The sequence below is a fragment of the Coregonus clupeaformis genome, chromosome 16, assembly GCF_020615455.1.
Source record: "Coregonus clupeaformis isolate EN_2021a chromosome 16, ASM2061545v1, whole genome shotgun sequence".
NCBI lineage: Eukaryota > Metazoa > Chordata > Actinopteri > Salmoniformes > Salmonidae > Coregonus > Coregonus clupeaformis.
The window spans coordinates 20,616,286-20,637,689 of NC_059207.1; the positions used below are offsets into that span (position 1 = coordinate 20,616,286).

The 21,404-nt window shown below is 44.9% G+C and overlaps 1 protein-coding gene across 1 annotated transcript in view; it reads right to left on the minus strand.

Annotated features, from left to right (window-relative positions):
* Nucleotides 1-21,404, minus strand: part of LOC121584279 (extracellular matrix organizing protein FRAS1-like) — a 272,736-nt gene that overhangs the window by 44,829 nt on the left and 206,503 nt on the right. The window contains exons 40-52 of the mRNA XM_045225959.1: nucleotides 19,235-19,359; nucleotides 16,880-17,020; nucleotides 15,272-15,499; nucleotides 14,832-14,945; nucleotides 10,904-11,054; nucleotides 9,842-10,001; nucleotides 9,209-9,377; nucleotides 8,675-8,921; nucleotides 8,067-8,411; nucleotides 7,464-7,624; nucleotides 1,218-1,362; nucleotides 746-951; nucleotides 373-529 (exon numbers count right to left, since the gene is read on the minus strand). Coding sequence (XP_045081894.1) covers nucleotides 373-529; nucleotides 746-951; nucleotides 1,218-1,362; nucleotides 7,464-7,624; nucleotides 8,067-8,411; nucleotides 8,675-8,921; nucleotides 9,209-9,377; nucleotides 9,842-10,001; nucleotides 10,904-11,054; nucleotides 14,832-14,945; nucleotides 15,272-15,499; nucleotides 16,880-17,020; nucleotides 19,235-19,359 — 2,349 coding nt within the window. The remainder of the gene's footprint in view (nucleotides 1-372; nucleotides 530-745; nucleotides 952-1,217; nucleotides 1,363-7,463; nucleotides 7,625-8,066; nucleotides 8,412-8,674; nucleotides 8,922-9,208; nucleotides 9,378-9,841; nucleotides 10,002-10,903; nucleotides 11,055-14,831; nucleotides 14,946-15,271; nucleotides 15,500-16,879; nucleotides 17,021-19,234; nucleotides 19,360-21,404) is intronic.

A 21,404-nucleotide genomic window follows, 5' to 3' on the forward strand; every position in this document is an offset into this window, starting at 1 on the left:
ATAACTATCAACTGCCAGTCTGCCACTCTATTCATAACTATCAACTGCCAGTCTGCCACTCTATTCATTACTATCAACTGCCAGTCTGCCACTCTATTCATAACTATCAACTGCCAGTCTGCCACTCTATTCATAACTATCAACTGCCAGTCTGCCACTCTATTCATTACTATCAACTGCCAGTCTGCCACTCTATTCATAACTATCAACTGCCAGTCTGCCACTCTATTCATAACTATCAACTGCCCGTCTGCCACTCTATTCATTACTATCAACTGCCCGTCTGCCACTCTATTCATTACTATCAACTGCCAGTCTGCCACTTATTCATAAGAGAAGCATTGAGATTAGGGAAGCCTGAGCGTTGCTTACCGTCCTCGTCGTTAGTGATGATTACCGTGACCATGTCACTAACTCCCACCAAGGCTCCGCTCCAGTGGTCCCCCAGCGGCGTCCCAAGATGCACCTGGAACTCCTCCTCAGGCTCGAACACAGAGTCGTCATTGATGTGCACCGTGCAGTTCTTAACCTGGACCACCATCATCATCATCATCATCATCATCATCATCATCATCATCATCATCATCATCATCATCATCATAATCATCATCATCATCATAACATCAAAGCCAACTTTATTGGTCTGGTTCTATACAGATGTTTTTAACACATTGGGCTAGATGTAACAAACTATTATAACACCATTTCATTTGCAGAATCTACGTGGGCTTGATAAAGAACCTACCTTCTCTCCCTTGAGGAAGATGATACGTGAGTCGTCAGCGTTCCTCCTCTCCTCGAAGTCGTCCATGACCATGGCAGACATGGTGCGTGTGAAGCAGAGGACAGAGGACTGGAACGTCAGGTCTCCCGTTCTAACGATGGGGATGCTCAGCACACCCTCATTCTCCTTCACCTTGTATGCCGTCTTCTCAAACTGCATGCTGGGAACTGGGAGGAGGGAATTGTGGGTAAATGAGTAGGGATTGTGAAGTACTGTACAATAAAACTACAATTTCAGATGGAGTTTTCCTCCTTCCAGGACACTGTGATCTAGATGTGACTTTTATTTATTTTATTGCTAACATATGATGGGGGTCCCTGGGTCGCTGGTTTGCCTGTGAGGGGGTCCCTGGGCAAGAAAACCACAAAAAAACCTGTTCTAGAAGACAGGTATGTATGTGTATGTGTGTGTGTGTGTGTAGGGGTGTACTTACGGTCCAAGGTATCAGTGATGACCACGGAGGCTTCGAAGGGTTCCAGAAGGACGGCCCCCTGAGGGGAGGAGAGGAACACTACGAAGGACTCAGCCCCCTCGATGGCCGGGTTCTGGATGTCATCCATGATGGTCAGACTGCACGTCTGGAGAGAGAGGGAGAGAGAGAGAGAGAGAGAGTGTGAGACAGAGAGACAGGGAGAGAGAGAGAGAGAGAATTACATTGAATGACCTACAGGACAAAATACAAACCCTCCAACCCAAAAAGGCCTGTGGTGTTGATGGTATCCTCAATGAAATGATAAAATATACAGACCACAAATTCCAATTAGCTATACTTAAACTCTTTAACATCATCCTTAGCTCTGGCATCTTCCCCAATATTTGGAACCAAGAACTGGTCACCCCAATCCACAAAAGTGGAGACAAATTTGACCCCAATAACTACCGTGGGATATGCGTCAACAGCAACCTTGGGAAAATCCTCTACATTATCATTAACAGCAGACTAGTTCATTTCCTCAGTAAAAACAATATACTGAGCAAATGTCAAATTGGCTTTTTACCAAATTACTGTACGACAGACCACGTATTCACCCTGCACACCCTAATTGACAAACAAACAAACCAAAACAAAGGCAAAGTCTTCTCATGCTTTGTTGATTTAAAAAAAGCTTTTGACTCAATTTGGCATGAGGGTCTGCTATACAAATTTATGGAATGTGGGGTCGGGGGAAAAACATATGACATCATAAAATCCATGTACACAAACAACAAGTGTGCGGTTAAAATTGGCAAAAAACACACACATTTATTTCCACTGGGCCGTGGGGTGAGACAGGGATGCAGTTTAAGCCCCACCCTCTTCAACATATATATCAACGAATTGGCGAGGGCACTAGAACAGTCTGCAGCACCCGGCCTCACCCTACTAGAATCTGAAGTCAAATGTCTACTGTTTGCTGATGATCTGGTGCTTCTGTCACCAACCAAGGAGGACCTACAGCAGCACCTAGATATTCTGGACAGATTCTGTCAGACCTGGGCCCTGACAGTAAATCTCAGTAAGACAAAAATAATGGTGTTCCAAAAAAGGTCCAGTTGCCAGGACCACAAATACAAATTCCATCTAGACACCGTTGCCCTAGAGCACACAAAAAAATATACATACAGGTAACTTCCACAAAGCTGTGAACGATCTGAGAGACAAGGCAAGAAGGGCCTTCTATGCCATCAAAAGGAACATAAAATTTGACATACCAATTAGGATCTGGCTAAAAATACTTGAATCAGTTATAGAACCCATTTCCCTTTATGGTTGAGAGGTCTGGGGTCCGCTCACCAACCAAGAATTCACAAAATGGGACAAACACTAAATTGAGACTCTGCATGCAGAATTCTGCAAAAAAAATCCTCTGTGTACAACGAAAAACACAAAATAATGCATTCAGAGCAGAATTAGGCCAAAACCCGCTAATTATCAAAATCCAGAAAAGAGCCGTTAAATTCTATAACCACTTAAAAGGAAGCGATTCCCAAACCTTCCATAACAAAGCCATCACCTACAGAGAGATGAACTTGGAGAAGAGTCCCCTAAGCAAGCTGGTCCTGGGGCTCTTTTCACAAACACAAACAGACCCCACAGAGCCCCAGGACAACAACAACAACACAATTAGACCAAACCAAATCATGAGAAAAGAGAATTACTTGAAACATTGGAAAGAACAAACAAAAAAACAGAGCAAACTAGAATGCTATTTGGCCCTAAACAGAGAGTACACAGTGGCAGAATACCTGACCACTGTGACTGACCCAAACCTAAGGAAAGCTTTGACCTAGCCTTGCTATTGAGAAAGGCCACCGTAGGGAGACCTGGCTCTCAAGAGAAGACAGGCTATGTGCACACTGCCCACAAAATGAGGGTTAGGGTTAGTACCTTTCCTCTCTATAGGAGCGTGTATAGGGTTAATACCTTTCCTCTCTATAGGAGCGTGTATAGGGTTAGGGTTAATACCTTTCCTCTCTATAGGAGCGTGTATAGGGTTAATACCTTTCCTCTCTATAGGAGTGTGTATAGGGTTAGGGTTAATACCTTTCCTCTCTATAGGAGCGTGTATAGGGTTAGGGTTAATACCTTTCCTCTCTATAGGAGCGTGTATAGGGTTAGGGTTAATACCTTTCCTCTCTATAGGAGCGTGTATAGGGTTAATACCTTTCCTCTCTATAGGAGCGTGTATAGGGTTAGGGTTAATACCTTTCCTCTCTATAGGAGCGTGTATAGGGTTAGGGTTAATACCTTTCCTCTCTATAGGAGCGTGTATAGGGTTAGGGTTAATACCTTTCCTCTCTATAGGAGCGTGTATAGGGTTAATACCTTTCCTCTCTATAGGAGCGTGTATAGGGTTAATACCTTTCCTCTCTATAGGAGCGTGTATAGGGTTAGGGTTAATACCTTTCCTCTCTATAGGAAAGTGTATAGGGTTAGGGTTAATACCTTTCCTCTCTATAGGAGCGTGTATAGGGTTAGGGTTAATACCTTTCCTCTCTATAGGAGCGTGTATAGGGTTAATACCTTCCCTCTCTATAGGAGCGTGTATAGGGTTAGGGTTAATACCTTTCCTCTCTATAGGAGCGTGTATAGGGTTAGGGTTAATACCTTTCCTCTCTATAGGAGCGTGTATAGGGTTAGGGTTAGTACCTTTCATCTCTATAGGAGCGTGTATAGGGTTAGGGTTAATACCTTTCCTCTCTATAGGAGCGTGTATAGGGTTAGGGTTAATATCTTTCCTCTCTATAGGAGTGTGTATAGGGTTAGGGTTAATACCTTTCCTCTCTATAGGAGCGTGTATAGGGTTAGGGTTAATACCTTTCCTCTCTATAGGAGCGTGTATAGGGTTAATACCTTCCCTCTCTATAGGAGTGTGTATGGGGTTAGGGTTAATACCTTCCCTCTCTATAGGAGTGTGTATAGGGTTAGGGTTAATACCTTTCCTCTCTATAGGAGCGTGTATAGGGTTAGGGTTAATACCTTTCCTCTCTATAGGAGCGTGTATAGGGTTAGGTTAATACCTTTCCTCTCTATAGGAGCGCTGTATGGGGTTAGGGTTAATACATTTCCTCTCTATAGGAGCGTGTATGGGGTTAGGGTTAATACCTTTCCTCTCTATAGGAGCGTGTATAGGGTTAGGGTTAATACCTTTCTCTCTATAGGAGCGTAGTATAGGGTTAGGGTTAGTACCTTTCCTCTCTATAGGAGCGTGTATAGGGTTAGGGTTAATACTTTCCTCTCATAGGAGCGTGTATGGGGTTAGGGTTAATACCTTTCCTCTCTATAGGAGCGTGTATAGGGTTAATACCTTCCTCTCTATAGGAGCGTGTATAGGGTTAGGGTTAATACCTTTCCTCTCTATAGGAGCATGTATAGGTTAGGGGTTAATACCTTTCCTCTCTATAGGAGCGTGTATAGGGTTAGGGTTAATACCTTTCCCCTCTATAGGAGCGTGTATAGGGTTAGGTTAATACCTTTCCCTCTAGAGGTACGTGTATAGGGTTAGGGTTAATACCTTTCCTCTCTATAGGAGCGTGTATAGGGTTAGGGTTAATACCTTTCCTCTCTATAGGAGCGTGTATGGGGTTAGGGTTAATACCTTTCCTCTCTATAGGAGCGTGTATGGGGTTAGGGTTAATACCTTTCCTCTCTATAGGAGCGTGTATAGGGTTAGGGTTAATACCTTTCCTCTCTATAGGAGCGTGTATAGGGTTAGGGTTAGTACCTTTCCTCTCTATAGGAGCGTGTATAGGGTTAGGGTTAATACTTTTCCTCTCTATAGGAGCGTGTATGGGGTTAGGGTTAATACCTTTCCTCTCTATAGGAGCGTGTATAGGGTTAATACCTTTCCTCTCTATAGGAGCGTGTATAGGGTTAGGGTTAATACCTTTCCTCTCTATAGGAGCATGTATAGGGTTAGGGTTAATACCTTTCCTCTCTATAGGAGCGTGTATAGGGTTAGGGTTAATACCTTTCCTCTCTATAGGAGCGTGTATAGGGTTAATACCTTTCCTCTCTATAGGAGCGTGTATAGCGTTAGTACCTTTTCTCTCTATAGGAGCGTGTATAGGGTTAGGGTTAATACCTTTCCCCTCTATAGGAGCGTGTATAGGGTTAGGGTTAATACCTTTCCCCTCTATAGGTACGTGTATAGGGTTAGGGTTAATACCTTTCCTCTCTATAGGAGCGTGTATAGGGTTAGTACCTTTCTTCTTTATAGGAGCATGTATAGGGTTAGGGTTAATACCTTTCCTCTCTATAGGAGCGTGTATAGGGTTAATACCTTTCCTCTCTATAGGAGCGTGTATAGGGTTAGGGTTAATACCTTTCTTCTCTATAGGAGCGTGTATAGGGTTAATACCTTTCCTCTCTATAGGAGCGTGTATAGGGTTAATACCTGTCCTCTCTATAGGAGCGTGTATAGGGTTAGGGTTAATACCTTTCCTCTCTATAGGAGGGTGTATAGGGTTAATACCTTTCCTCTTTATAGGAGCGTGTATAGGGTTAGGGTTAATACCTTTCCTCTCTATAGGAGCATGTATAGGGTTAGGGTTAATACCTTTCCTCTCTATAGGAGCGTGTATAGGGTTAGGGTTAATACCTTTCCTCTCTATAGGAGCGTGTATAGGGTTAGTACCTTTCCTCTCTATAGGAGTGTGTATAGGGTTAGTACCTTTCCTCTCTATAGGAGCGTGTATAGGGTTAATACCTTTCCTCTCTATAGGAGCGTGTATAGGGTTAGGGTTAATACCTTTCCTCTCTATAGGAGCGTGTATAGGGTTAATACCTTTCTTCTCTATAGGAGCGTTTATAGGGTTAGGGTTAATATCTTTCCTCTCTATAGGAGCGTGTATAGGGTTAGGGTTAATACCTTTCTTCTCTATAGGAGCGTGTATAGGGTTAATACCTTTCCTCTCTATAGGAGTGTGTATAGGGTTAGGGTTAATACCTTCCCTCTCTATAGGAGCGTGTATAGGGTTAGGGTTAATACCTTTCTTCTCTATAGGAGCGTGTATAGGGTTAGGGTTAATACCTTTCCTCTCTATAGGAGCGTGTATAGGGTTAGGGTTAATATCTTTCCTCTATATAGGAGCGTGTATAGGGTTAGCGTCAATACCTTTCTTCTCTATAGGAGCGTGTATAGGGTTAGTACCTTTCTTCTCTATAGGAGCGTGTATAGGGTTAGGGTTAATACCTTTCCTCTCTATAGGAGCGTGTATAGGGTTAGGGTTAAGACCTTTCCTCTCTATAGGAGCGTGTATAGGGTTAGGGTTAGTACCTTTCTTTTCTATAGGAGCGTGTATAGGGTTAGGGTTAATACCTTTCCTCTCTATAGGAGCGTGTATGGGGTAGATAGATAGATAGATAGATAGATAGATAGATAGATAGATAGATAGATAGATAGATAGATAGATAGATAGATAGATAGATAGATAGATAGATAGATAGATAGATAGATAGATAGATAGATAGACAGATAGATAGACAGATAGATAGACAGATAGACAGACAGAGCGAGGAAAGAGACGGACCATGACACTAAATTCCTACTCTCAATACAAAAAGCAACACACACTAAAATCTTTTCGAAAAATGATTACATCGCTGACATTGGTATTTTTGCTAATGTAAACACGTCTATCAAATGCTTTGAAAATGCTAATAGAGTCAATGATAGACTCTGAAGTCCATTAGCAATAATGCTTTATTACAGGTGACAGGTTCAGTACGCATCCCTGCGTTCTTTACCAGTAAGTAGGCTGGCCTTCTTTGAAGTCACATAGTAAATTCATTGCTCTCTTTTATTTATAAAGCTCTTTTACAAAAACTCCCACTGTACCTAACATATTTAATAACATTTTACGAGTTACCATACCCGGTCTCAGGGATGGCTAACTCTAGCAATCCCTTCGGTCTCCGCAGAGTTAGGTAAATCAGCTTTTCTTTGCACCCCATGTATGGAACAATCTACAGAGTTCCCTCCAATAGGATGTTCTGGTGCCTCTCGGGCAGTTCATCATGTTGATTGGGGACCTCTTTGATGAGGAATGAGATTGTTTTTCTTGAGTGTGTTTGTCATTTTCTATATTTGTATTCTTTTGTATAATTGTGTACATGCAGGGCTCGCTTGCAAAATAAAGCTTGGTCTCAAGGTCTCTTTCAAAATAAAAGTAAAATAAAAAATGATATCTTCTTTACCTCAATAGTCTTGCCGGCTTTGAACTCCACCTTCCTCGAGGAGGGGATGTAGTCGACCCCGGGGGTGGCGGAGGGGGGGTCAGAGGGCCGTGTGGCACACCACACAGAGGTCACAGACGACAGGTCACTGCCCTGCCGCAGCACTGGGATCTCTATGGTGCCTGGAGGTCAAGGGTCAGAGGTTAGGGGGTGTAAGGTCAAGGGGTCAGAGTTGTACTCTGTAATACTTCCTGTTCTCCAATGGTTCATTCAAGCAATGATATACAGTATATCTATTGGTTATTGAAGAATAGAACATTTCACTCTAGCATAGCCCTAAATCTAAAGTCTCCAGATATAGAACTATACTAGGGACACTGTACTGCAGGTATACTACTTCTTATTAGCCTTTAGAACGTTTTGATCTTATATAATGCTCAGATAGCTTAGTGGTTAAGAGCGTTGTGCCAGTAACCGAAAGGTCGCTGGTTCTAATCCCTGAGCCGACTAGGTGAAAAATCTGTCCATGTGGCCTTGAGCAAGTGCACCCCTAATTTGCTTTTGTGAGTCGCTCTGGATAAGAGCGTCTACTAAAATGTAAAATAATGCCTTATGATCTCTTACTGGCGTCCTCGCTGAACGTAAACGTAGCACTGCCCAGGGATACCGTCGAAGCATCATTTGGCCCGTCGATAACCACCTTCGCCACACTGACGTCACCCATGCGGGCATTATCCGAGGCGTCCGATAGGTGGAGCTCAAACTCCTCGGAGAGTTCGTATTCGCTGTCGTCGATGAGCTTGACGTCGCAGGTGGACATAGAGACACCGGGGCCGAAGACGACCCTGCTGTCACCAGTCATACCTCGACTCTTATAGTCAGAACCAGACTCCAGGGCGTGTAGACTGCTACCCTGGGCTGACTTAGGGACCGTGTAACAGAGAGCTGAGATCGTACTGCTGGTGTCACCTGGAAGGAGAGAGGAGGAAAGAAAATGAATGCCTGCTCACTGTGTGGTCTGAAGGATAGTACTGCCACTGCACTAAGTAGCACAACTGGAAGTCACAGGTAATATATTTGCTTGAGTGATAGGCTACTGGAAGTCTCCTGCTCTATTACCTCATGATAGGGTCAGGGTTCGGGTTAGGGGTTCGGGTTTGGGTTAGTGATAGTGTAATGATTACTAGTACCTTTCCTCTCTATAGGAGCCTGTATAGGGTTAGGGTTAATACCTTTCCTCTCTATAGGGGCCTGTATAAACCCGGTGCTCTCGTTGACGTGGTAGGTCTTCTTGTCAAACTGCAGCGTGGGTTCGTCCTCTGTGTCGTTGATGTTGACGCTGGCGCGGGTCATCTGACCCAGGAGGGCATAGACAGGCATGCTCAGCTCCACCTGGAAACTCTCCACGCCCTCAAACACCTTGTCATCCTGGATCACTATGGTACACACCTTGGTGTCCTCACGCTCGTCAAACTGGACCTGGGGTGGGGAGGATGTGGAGGAGATGGGAGGTTAGAGATGTTGTTACGGATGTAGTACAAATATGAGGAGAGGAGAGGGGAGGAGAGGAGAGGAGAGGAGAGGAGAGGAGAGGAGAGGAGAGGAGAGGAGAGGAGAGGAGAGGAGAGGAGAGGAGAGGAGAGGAGAGGAGAGGAGAGGAGGAGAGGAGAGGAGAGAGTATTCCAACAACTATTTCCCAGGCTTTGCTGGAAAAAGAGAATGTGTTGTCATTAACTTGCCTGGTTAAATAAATAAAATAACAGCACCTGTCCAGCATACTCCACATAGTCCTGCTGTCCGGGGCGAGAGCCAACACTGGAGGTAGAGGTGGCAGTGCCCTGCTCAGTACGACACAGCACGATGGCATACTGGTTCAGGTTACCCATCCTCTTCACTGTGACCGACACCGTGCCCGCCTTCTCACTCACATTGTAGCTGTGAGGGGCACAGAGGGCGTCAGAGGGCATCAGTTACATAAATGCAGACCTACAGCTTTGAGAGATACAATTAAAGTATAATAGCTGAAATGGACTTTGTGGCAATGAGATGAGAGAATTGTATAAAACTGTGGCCAAATTCAGCAGCTGCAAACCCATGAAGATGTATGGAAGTCTCAACCATACACAGGGACCCAGAGTTTTTCATGATTGTGTGAGTTAATCCAGTAAGCGCCTGGAGTTTTCCCCATTCCATTTACACTATCCAGAGTGACTTACAGTTAGTGCATTCATCTTAAGATAGCTAGGTGGGACAACCACATATCACAGTCATAGTAAGTACATTTTTCCTCAATAAAGTAGCTATCAGCTGAGTCAGAGCTAGTGGTTCCAGTCTGAAACACAGTGAAGCTGCACGCTGGCTCCTACTTGTTACAGAATAGCTGGCCTTGCCTCTCTCACCTCCTGTGTTGGAAGCTGATGAGGGACCACTGGATATGGAAGAAGTTATCAGAGACAATGTTGGGCTTGCTGTCCTTCACCAGGAACTTGAAGTTGTCCATGATCTCTGTCACGCTCTCCTCATGGAGCACGTAGCGTATCAAGCCCAGGTTAATGTCGGCTGGAGGGCAGGGGACGAAGTTACCACAATGTTAAAACAACCTAGACTAACGTTAGCACAACATAGACTAACGTTAGCACAACATAGACTAACGTTAGCGTAACATAGACTAACGTTAGCACAACATAGACTAACGTAAGCACAACATAGACTAACGTTAGCACAACATAGACTAACGTTAGCACAACATAGACTAACGTTAGCACAACATAGACTAGCGTAAGCACAACATAGACTAACGTAAGCACAACATAGACTAACGTTAGCACAACATAGACTAACGTTAGCACAACATAGACTAACGTTAGCACAACATAGACTAACGTTAGCACAACATAGACTAACAAAGGCACAACATAGGCTAACGTTAGCACGACATAGACTAACGTTAGCACAACATAGACTAGCGTAAGCACAACATAGACTAACGTTAGCATAACATAGACTAACGTTAGCACAACATAGACTAACGTTAGCAAAACATAGACAACGTTCGCACAACATAGACTAACGTTAGCACGACATAGACTAACGTTAGCACAACATAGACTAGCGTAAGCACAACATAGACTAACGTAAGCACAACATAGACTAACGTTAGCACAACATAGACTAACGTTAGCACAACATAGACTAACGTTAGCATAACATAGACTAACTTTAGCACAACATAGACTAACGTTAGCACAACATAGACTAACGTTAGCAAAACATAGACAACGTTCGCACAACATAGACTAACGTTAGCACAATATAGACTAACATTGTTTTAATTGAAACCCTCTTCAATAGTCTCACTCTATACTAAATACTCAATACCCCCCCAACCCCACACACACACACGCACACGCACACGCACACACACACACACACACACACACACACACAAAGAGACACTATACCTTGTGTGAAGCCGGTGATGGGAGCGCCAGGTTTCAGTTTGCTCTCCAGGAAGCCGTGTTTAGGCTCTGCTGTGACCTCATAGAGCAGCTGACCATCGTCTGTGTCCGGGTCCATGGTCAACAGCTCCTTCTTACTGATCAGGTTGGTGGCCTGCAACATCAATCAATCAGTCAATCAGTCAGTCAGTCTATCAGATGGTCAGTCAACCAACCAGTCAGTCAGTCAGTCTATCAGACGGTCAGTCAATCAACCAGTCAGTCAGTCAGTCAGTCTATCAGACGGTCAGTCAATCAACCAGTCAGTCAGTCAGTCAGTCAGTCAGTCTATCAGACGGTCAGTCAATCAACCAGTCAGTCAGTCAGTCAGTGAGTCAGTCAGTCAATCAACCAGTCAGTCAGGTCAGTCAATCAACCAACCAACCAACCAACCAGTCAGTCAGTCAGTCAGTCAATCAGTCAGTCAATCAACCAGTCAGTCAGTCAGTCAGTCAGTCAATCAAGTTTAGTGGCCAGGAAATCAACAAGAATTGAGACGTTAGGACCATCATAGACCATTAGGGGGAGAGATAGCGCAACAAAAACAAAATCCAACCACTGATACTTAATCCCATCCTTTATGGGATTAATTGACACATAAACAAACATTACAATAATTCACTGTGGGGATTAAATGATTCTTCTTCAAGATACTAATGGGAAAAGTTGAAGAGTCAGTTAGCCAAGCAAATATTTAGAGACCTGTCCAAATATACTCTAACTTTTAAATCAAGATAGCATATAATATTTTACCAGCAGATTGCCCATTGCCCATAATAACATTATTTCACAATTACAATGCCTATCATTATTGCAGGTAAGTGCACAAAGTGACAGAAAAGTGTTGATAGTGGCACACAGCGTTTCCCCCAATTAACTGTAATTATCAGACACTCACTGACTACTACTTCATGTACTCCGAACATGCGCTGACAAACTGGCAAGTGTCTTCACTAACATTTTCAACCTCTCCCTGTCTGAGTCTGTAATACCAACATGTTTCAAGAAGACCACCATAGTCCCTGTGCCCAAGAACACTAAGGTAACCTGCCTAAATGACTACCGACCCATAGCACTCACATCTGTAGCCATGAAGTGCTTTGAAAGGCTGGTCATGGCTCACATCAACACCATTATCCCAGAAAACCCTAGACCCACTCCAATTTCAATACCGCCCCAACAGATCCATAGATGATGCAATCTCTATTGCACTCCACACTGCCCTTTCCCACCTGGACAAAAGGAACACCTACAGTGAGGGAAAAAAGTATTTGATCCCCTGCTGATTTTGTACGTTTGCCCACTGACAAAGACATGATAAGTCTATAATTTTTATGGTAGGTTTATTTGAACAGTGAGTGACAGAATAACAACAAAAAAAATCCAGAAAAACGCATGTCAAAAATGTTATTAATTGATTTGCATTTTAATGAGGGAAATAAGTATTTGACCCCTCTGCAAAAAATGACTTAGTACTTGGTGGCAAAACCCTTGTTGGCAATCACAGAGGTCAGACGTTTCTTGTAGTTGGCCACCAGGTTTGCACACATCTCAGGAGGGATTTTGTCCCACTCCTCTTTGCAGAAGTCATTAAGGTTTCGAGGCTGACATTTGGCAACTCGAACCTTCAGCTCCCTCCACAGATTTTCTATGGGATTAAGGTCTGGAGACTGGCTAGGCCACTCCAGAACCTTAATGTGCTTCTTCTTGAGCCACACCTTTGTTGCCTTGGCCGTGTGCTGGAATACGACCCATTTTCAATGCCCTGGCTGAGGGAAGGAGGTTCTCACCCAAGATTTGACGGTACATGGCCCCGTCCATCGTCCCTTTGATGCAGTGAAATTGTCCTGTCCCCTTAACAGAAAAACACCCCCAAATCATAATGTTTCCACCTCCATGTTTGACGGTGGGGATGGTGTTCTTGGGGTCATAGGCAGCATTCCTCCTCCAAACACGGCGAGTTGAGTTGATGCCAAAGAGCTCGTCTGACAACAACACTTTCCCCCAGTTCTCCTCTGAGTCATTCAGATGTTCATTGGCAAACTTCAGACGGGCCTGTATATGTGCTTTCTTGAGCAGGGGGATCTTGCGGGCGCTGCAGGATTTCAGTCCTTCACGGCGTAGTGTGTTACCAATTGTTTTCTTGGTGACTATGGTCCCAGCTGCCTTGAGATCATTGACAAGATCCTCCCGTGTAGTTCTCTGCTGATTCCTCACCATTCTCATGATCATTGCAACTACACGAGGTGAGATCTTGCATGGAGCCCCAGGCTGAGGGAGATTGACAGGTCTTTTGTGTTTCTTCCAGTTGCGAATAATAGCACCAACTGTTGTCACCTTCTCACCAAGCTGCTTGGCGATGGTCTTGTAGCCCATTCCAGCCTTGTGTAGGCTTACAATCTTGTCCCTGACATCCTTGGAGAGCTCTTTGGTCTTGGCCATGGTGGAGAGTTTGGAATCTGATTGATTGATTGCTTCTGTGGACAGGTGTCTTTTATACAGGTAACAAACTGAGATTAGGAGCACTCCCTTTAAGAATGCGCTCCTAATCTCAGCTCGTTACCAGTATAAAAGACACCTGGGAGCCAGAAATCTTTCTGATTGAGAGGGGGTCAAATACTTATTTCCCTCATTAAAATACAAATCAATTTATAACATTTTTGACATACGTTTTTCTGGATTTTTTTGTTTATTTAAAATTATAGACTGATCATTTCTTTGTCAGTGGGCAAACGTACAAAATCAGCAGGGGATCAAATACTTTTTTCCCTCACTGTATGTGAGAATGCTATTCATTGACTACAGCTCAGCGTTCAACACCAAAGTGCTCTCAAAGCTCATCACCAAGCTAAGGACCCTGGGACTAAACACCTCCCTCTACAACTGGATCCTGGACTTCCTGACGGGCCGCCCCCAGGTGGTAAGTGTAGGTAACAACACATCTGCCACGCTGATCCTCAACACGGGGGATCCTCAGGGGTGCGTGCTCAGTCCCATCCTGTACTCCCTGTTCAATCATGACTGCATGGCCAGGCACGACTCCAACACCATCATTAAGTTTGCCGATGACCCAACAGTGGTAGGCCTGATCACCGACAACGACGAGACAGCCTATACGGAGGATGTCAGAGACCTGGCCATGTGGTGCCAGGATAACAACCTCTCCCTCAACATGACCAAGACAAAGGAGATGATTGTGGACTACAGAAAAAAAGAAGAGGACCGAGCATTTGTCATCTCAGCACCGTCCCCATTCTCATCGACGGGGCTGTAGTGGAGCAGGTTGAGAGCTTCAAGTTCCTTGGTGTCCGCATCACCAACAAACTAACATGGTCCAAGCACACCAAGACAGTTGTGAAGAGGGCACGACAAAACCTATTCCCCCTCAGGAGACTGAAAAGATTTGGCATGGGTCCTCAGATCCTCAAAAGGTTCTACATCTGCACCATCGAGAGCGTCCTGACTGGTTGCATCACTGCCTGGTATGGCAACTGCTCGGCCTCCGACCGCAAGGCACTACAGAGGGTTATGCGTACGGCCCAGTATATCACTGGGGCCAAGCTTCCTGCCATCCAGGACCTCTATACCAGGCGGTGTCAGAGGAAGGCCCTAAAAATTGTCAAAGACTCCAGCCACCCTAGTCATAGACTGTTCTCTCTGCTACCGCATGGCAAACGGTACCGGAGCGCCAAGTCTAGGTCCAAGAGGCTTCTAAACAGCTTCTACCCCCAAGCCATAAGACTCTTGAACATCTAATCAAATGGCTACCCTGACTTTGTCTGTGTACCAAATGGTACCATTTTCCCCACATAGTGTACAATATGGACCCTGGTCAAAAGTAGCGCACTGTAAAGAGAACAGGGTGCCATTTTAGGACGAAGCCTGTGTTTACCTTGTTGTCCATGTACTCCAGCCACTGCAGACCCAGGTTAATGACGATACGAGGTGTTCCATCATCAACAGGCAGAATGTCTATCTTAAACATTTGGGGTGCAGCAGTCAACACCTACACAATGACAGAGGCAGGATGAGGGATTTATGAAATGTCAGAGAGAGAGAGAGAGAAAGAGAGACAGAGAGAGAGAGAGAGAGAGAGAGAGAGAGAGAGAGAGAGAGAGAGAGAGAGAGAGAGAGAGAGAGAGAGAGAGAGAGAGAGAGAGAGAGAGAGAGAGAGAGAGAGAGAAATGGCAGTAGCCTGCTGTCTGTTTCCATAATAGTGACACCTGAGACAGACAGGCAAGCTGACAGCCTGTGAAGTTACTTTACTCTGAGCCTCACTCATAAACGCACACACACGCACACACACACACACACACACCCTCCTCCCCTCACCTCCTTGCCCCCCTCCTCCACCATAAAGAAGACGTTAGTCCCGTCAGTTACAGTGAAGGTGAATCTGTCCTTCAGTGAGTTGGAGCCATCGTGGTTGTAGCTGATTCTGTTCTGGTAGATGTCATCCATGGTGAAGCTGTTGGTCTGACGGTAGTGCTGTCCGTTGTTGGTCCGCTCAATATTGCCGTGACGGGGGGCCTGGACTATGGTAAAGGTGATGGACTCCTCCTGGAGGGAGACATTTTAGTGTGAATATCTTATGATATATAACATACACTGAGTGTACAAAACATCAGGAACACCGTCACTCCCTATGTAACGTGTCTTCAGCCTAACTCCCCTCTACATTACACCCTCGTGCTAGTGACAGCCCAACTCCCCTCTACATTACACCCTCGTGCTAGTGACAGCCCAACTCCCCTCTACATTACACCCTCGTGCTAGTGACAGCCCAACTCCCCTCTACATTACACCCTCGTGCTAGTGACAGCCCAACTCCCCTCTACATTACACCCTCGTGCTAGTGACAGCCCAATGCCATTCTGTTTTGTTGGTGTCCGGTCTATCTTGTTGCTACAGTACATATATACATTGCCGTGAAACAGTATTTGCCCCCTTTCTAAACGTCTCGACTTTTGCATATTTTTGATACTGAATGTCCTAATATATTGTCCAAAAAAGTTATATTTTTGAAGCATCTGTCCATAGAACAATCTTCCAAGAGTCTTGATGATTATCCAGGTGCTTCTTGACAAACTTTAGTAAACTTTTTGGACGATACGGGTCCCATTATGTCTGGCAAAAAAAAAAAAAACACTGCATTGTTCCACAGGAAGAAACTCATACCAACGGTCAAGCATGGTGGTGGTAGTGTGATGGTTTGGGGATGCTTTGCTGCCTCAGGACCTGGACGACTTGCCTTAATAGAAGGAACCATGAATTCTGCTCTGCATCTGAGAATTCTACAGGAGAATGTCAGACAATATGTCTGTGAGCTGAAGCTGAAGGGCAGCAAGACAATGATCCAAAACACACAATCAAGTCTATATGAAAATGGTTAAAAAACCCAAACATTTAAAGTTTTTGGAATGGCCTAGTCAAAGTCCAGTTCTAATCCCAATTGAGATGTTGTGGCAGGACCTGAAACGAGCAGTTCATGCTTGAAAACCCACAAATGTCACTGAGTTAAAGTAGTTCTGCAGAGTGGGCCAAAATTCTTCCACAGCGATGTGAGAGACTGATCAACCACTACAGGAATAATTTGGTTGCAGTCACTGCTTCCAAAGGTGGCAGAACCAGTTATTGAGTGGGTGTTGCATAACTTTGTTAATTAAATAAATAAAAAATATCTATATTTTAATTGTTTTATTTGTATATTCCCTTTATCTAATATTAGGTTTGGGTTGAAGATCTGTTAAGATTCAGTATAAAAAAATATGCAGAAATAGTGAAAATCAGAAAGGCGGCAAATACTTTTTCACGGCCCTGTAGGTTAGCTAAGCTTACTGCCAGGGAACACAGAGTGTGTGTGTGTGTGAGTGTGTGTGTGTGTGTGTGTGTGTGTGTGTGTGTGTGTAGTGAATGATCAGACAGCCTGTCCTACTCCACCTCTGTGTCAGCGTCGGTGGCCTTCAGTTCAAACTCAGTGATGGTCTTCCTGACCCCCTCCTGAACCCTCATCCCAGGAACCACCAGCAGGGGGAGGGAGTCATCCACTGGCCGTATGGTGATGTAGAACGTCTGGGCAACCTAAAGACACCATACAGAACACTGTTATCAACCTAAAGACTCCATACAGAACACTGTTATTAACCTAAAGACACCATACATAACACTATCAACCTAAAGACTCCATACAAAACACTGTTATCAACCTAAAGACATCATACATAACACTGTTATCAACATAAAGACTCCATACAAAATACTGTTATCAACGTAAAGACACCATACAAAACACAACCCATCACAACACACACACGCGCACACACACGTCAGAGCCACCCATCACAATATACACACACACACGTCAGAGCCACCCATCACAACATACACACGCACACATCAGAGCCACCCATCACAACATACACACACGTCAGAGCCACCCATCACAACATACACACACACGTCAGAGCCACCCATCACAACATACACACACACACACGTCAGAGCCACCCATCACAACATACACACATGTCAGAGCCACCCATCACAACATACACACGCACACGTCAGAGCCACCCATCACAACATACACACACGTCAGAGCCACCCATCACAACATACACACACACACACGTCAGAGCCACCCATCACAACATACACACACACACACGTCAGAGCCACCCATCACAACATACACACACACACGTCAGAGCCACCCATCACAACATACACACACACACACGTCAGAGCCACCCATCACAACATACACACACACACACGTCAGAGCCACTCATCACAACATACACACACACACACGTCAGAGCCACCCATCACAACATACACACACACACACACACGTCAGAGCCACCCATCACAACATACACACACACACACACACGTCAGAGCCACCCATCACAACACACACACACACACACACACACACACGTCAGAGCCACCCATCACAACATACACACACGTCAGAGCCACTCATCACAACACACGTCAGAGCCACCCATCACAACATACACAGGAAACATCTCAATGCCATGAGCAATCACATCCTGGTTAAAAATAGTATCACATACATCCCCTAATACGTTCTATCTGATACTTCATGAGCAAACATCCTGATCAAATATCTATGGTCTATCATATCTAATATCTATCATATGGATCAACATCCTGTTCAAATATCTATGGTCTATCATATTTAATATCTATCATCTGGATCAACATCCTGATCAAATATCTATGGTCTATCATATCTAATATCTATGGCGTAATACGGGAGAGAAAATATCCCACTCTGTAATTAGCCATATGGTCTGGGAACCTGAATATAACCGTATGGGGAACCTGAATATAACCGTATGGGGAACCTGAAAATAACCGTATGGGGAACCTGAATATAACCGTATGGGGAACCTGAATATAACCGTATGGGGAACCTGAATACAACCGTATGGGGAACCTGAATATAACCGTATGGGGAACCTGAATATAACCGTATGGGGAACCTGAATATAACCGTATGGGGAACCTGAATACAACCGTATGGGGAACCTGAATATAACCGTATGGGGAACCTGAATACAACCGTATGGGGAACCTGAATATAACCGTATGGGGAACCTGAATATAACCGTATGGGGAACCTGAATACAACCGTATGGGGAACCTGAATATAACCGTATGGGGAACCTGAATATAACCGTATGGGGAACCTGAATATAACCGTATGGGGAACCTGAATATAACCGTATGGGGAACCTGAATATAACCGTATGGGGAACCTGAATATAACCGTATGGGGAACCTGAATATAACCGTATGGGCAACCTGAATATAACCGTATGGGGAACCTGAATATAACCGTATGGGGAACCTGAATATAACCGTATGGGCAACCTGAATATAACCGTATGGGCAAACTGAATATAACCGTATGGGCAACCTGAATATAACCGTATGGGCAACCTGAATATAACCGTATGGTCAACCTGAATATAACCGTATGGGAAACCTGAATATAACCGTATGGGCAACCTGAATATAACCGTATGGGCAACCTGAATATAACCGTATGGGCAACCTGAATATAACAGTATGGGCAACCTGAATATAACCGTATGGGGAACCCAAGTACTTCTACTGCTCATTAGGCTGCATTAGAGAGAGCCATTATGCCCAGTGTGTGTGTGGAGGTGCGTGTGTGTGTGTGTGTGTGTGTGTGTGTGTATGTGTGTGTGTGTGTGTGTGGAGGTGGGTGCGTGTGTGTGTGTGGAGGTGGGTGTGTACCTCATTAGTCCCGTCAGACATGATGAATGAGAACTCATCTGCATGCTTCTCTTCTTCGCTGGTGTGAACGTACTGGATGCTACGTGAAGCCAGGTCAGCCTGGGAGAAGGAAGTGATGCGGCTTCCTGTAGCGGGTGGAAGTTAGCATTTATTAGCATTAACCATTCACATTTATGGTTGTTTGAGCATTAGCTTTGTAAACTTGATGTGCAAGAAAACAAAGACTGTAGCATGTTAATGTAGCATTTTCATACTAATCCTGTGTTGGCAAAGAGAGTGGCACTAGCAATGCCAGATAATGGGTTTGATTCCCTCTGGGGCCACACCAAACACTCATCATGGGTTTGATTCCCTCTGGGGCCACACCAAACAGTCATTATGGGTTTGATTCCCTCTGGGGCCACACCAAACAGTCATTATGTATACACTGCAAATCAAATCAAATCAAATTGTATTTGCCACAAGTGCCTTACAGTGAAATGCTTACTTACAAGCCCTTAACCAACAATGCAGTTTTAAGAAAATATTAAGTAAAAAATAGATAAGTAAAAAATTAAAAGAGGAAATAATTAAAGAGCAGCAGTAAAATAAAATAACAGTAGGGAGGCTATAGTCGAGGTAATTGAGGTAATATGTACATGTGGGTAGAGTTAAAGTGACTATGCATAGATCATAAACAGAGTAGCAGCAGAGTAAAAGAGGGGGTGGGGGGGCAATGCAAATAGTCCGGGTAGCCATGATTAGTTGTTCAGGAGTCTTCTGGCTTGGGGTAGAAGCTGTTAAGAAGCCTTTTGGACCTAGATTTGGCACTCCGGTACCGCTTGCCGTGCAGTAGCAGAGAGAACAGTCTGTGACTAGGGTGGCTGGAGTCTTTGACAATTTTTAGGGCTTTCCTCTCACACCGCCTGGTATAGAGGTCCTGGATGGCAGGAAGCTTGGCCCCAGTGATGTACCGGGCCATACGCACTACCCTCTGTAGTGCCTTGCGGTCGGAGGCCGAGCAGTTGCCATACCAGGCGGTGATGCAACCAGTCAGGATGCTCTCGATGGTGCAGCTGTATAACTTTTTGAGGATCTGAGGACCAATGCCAAATCTTTTCAGTATCCTGAGGGGGAATAGGCTTTGTCGTTCCCTCTTCACGACTGTCTTGGTGTGTTTGGACCATGCCCGGCCCTCCTTTACCTGTAGTCCACGATCATGATAGTTTATTGGTGATGTGGACAAGCTGTTCCACTACAGCCCCGTCGATGAGAATGGGGGCGTGCTCAGTCCTCTTTTTTTTCCTGTAGTCCATAATCATCTCCTTTGTCTTGATCACGTTGAGGGAGAGGTTGTTATCCTGGCACCACACGTCCAGATCTCCAACCTCCTCCCTATAGGCTGTCTCATCGTTGTCGGTGATCAGGCCTACCACTGTTGTGTCGTCGGCAAACTTAATGATGGTGTTGGAGTCGTGCCTGGCCATGCAGTCATGGGTGAACAGGGAGTACAGAAGGGGACTGAGCACGCACCCCTGAGGCGCCCCCGTGTTGAGGATCAGCGTGGCAGATGTGTTGTTACCTACCCTTACCACCTGGGGGCGGCCCGTCAGGAAGTCCAGGATCCAGTTGCAGAGGGAGGTGTTTAGTCCCAGGGTCCTTAACTTAGTGATGAGCTTTGAGGGCACTATGGTGTTGAACGCTGAGCTGTAGTCAATGAATAGAATATAATTCTCACGTAGGTGTTCCTCTTGTCCACGTGGGAAAGGGCAGTGTGGAGTGCAATAGAGATTGCATCATCTGTGGATCTGTTGGGGCGATATGCAAATTGGAGTGGGTCTAGGGTTTCTGGGATAATGGTGTTGATGTGAGCCATGACCAGCCTTTCAAAGCACTTCATGGCTACAGACATGAGTGCTATGGGTCGGTAGTCATTTAGGCAGGTTATCTTAGTGTTCTTGGGCACAGGGACTATGGTGGTTAGCTTGAAACATGTTGGTATTACAGACTCAGTCAGGGACATGTTGAAAACTTGCCAGTTGGTCAGCGCATGCTCGGCGTACATGTCCTGGTAATCCATCTGGCCCTGCGGCCTTTTGAATGTTGACCTGCTTAAAAGTCTTACTCACATCGGCTACGGAGAGCGTGATCACATAGTCATCTGGAACAGCTGGTGCTCTCACGCACGCTT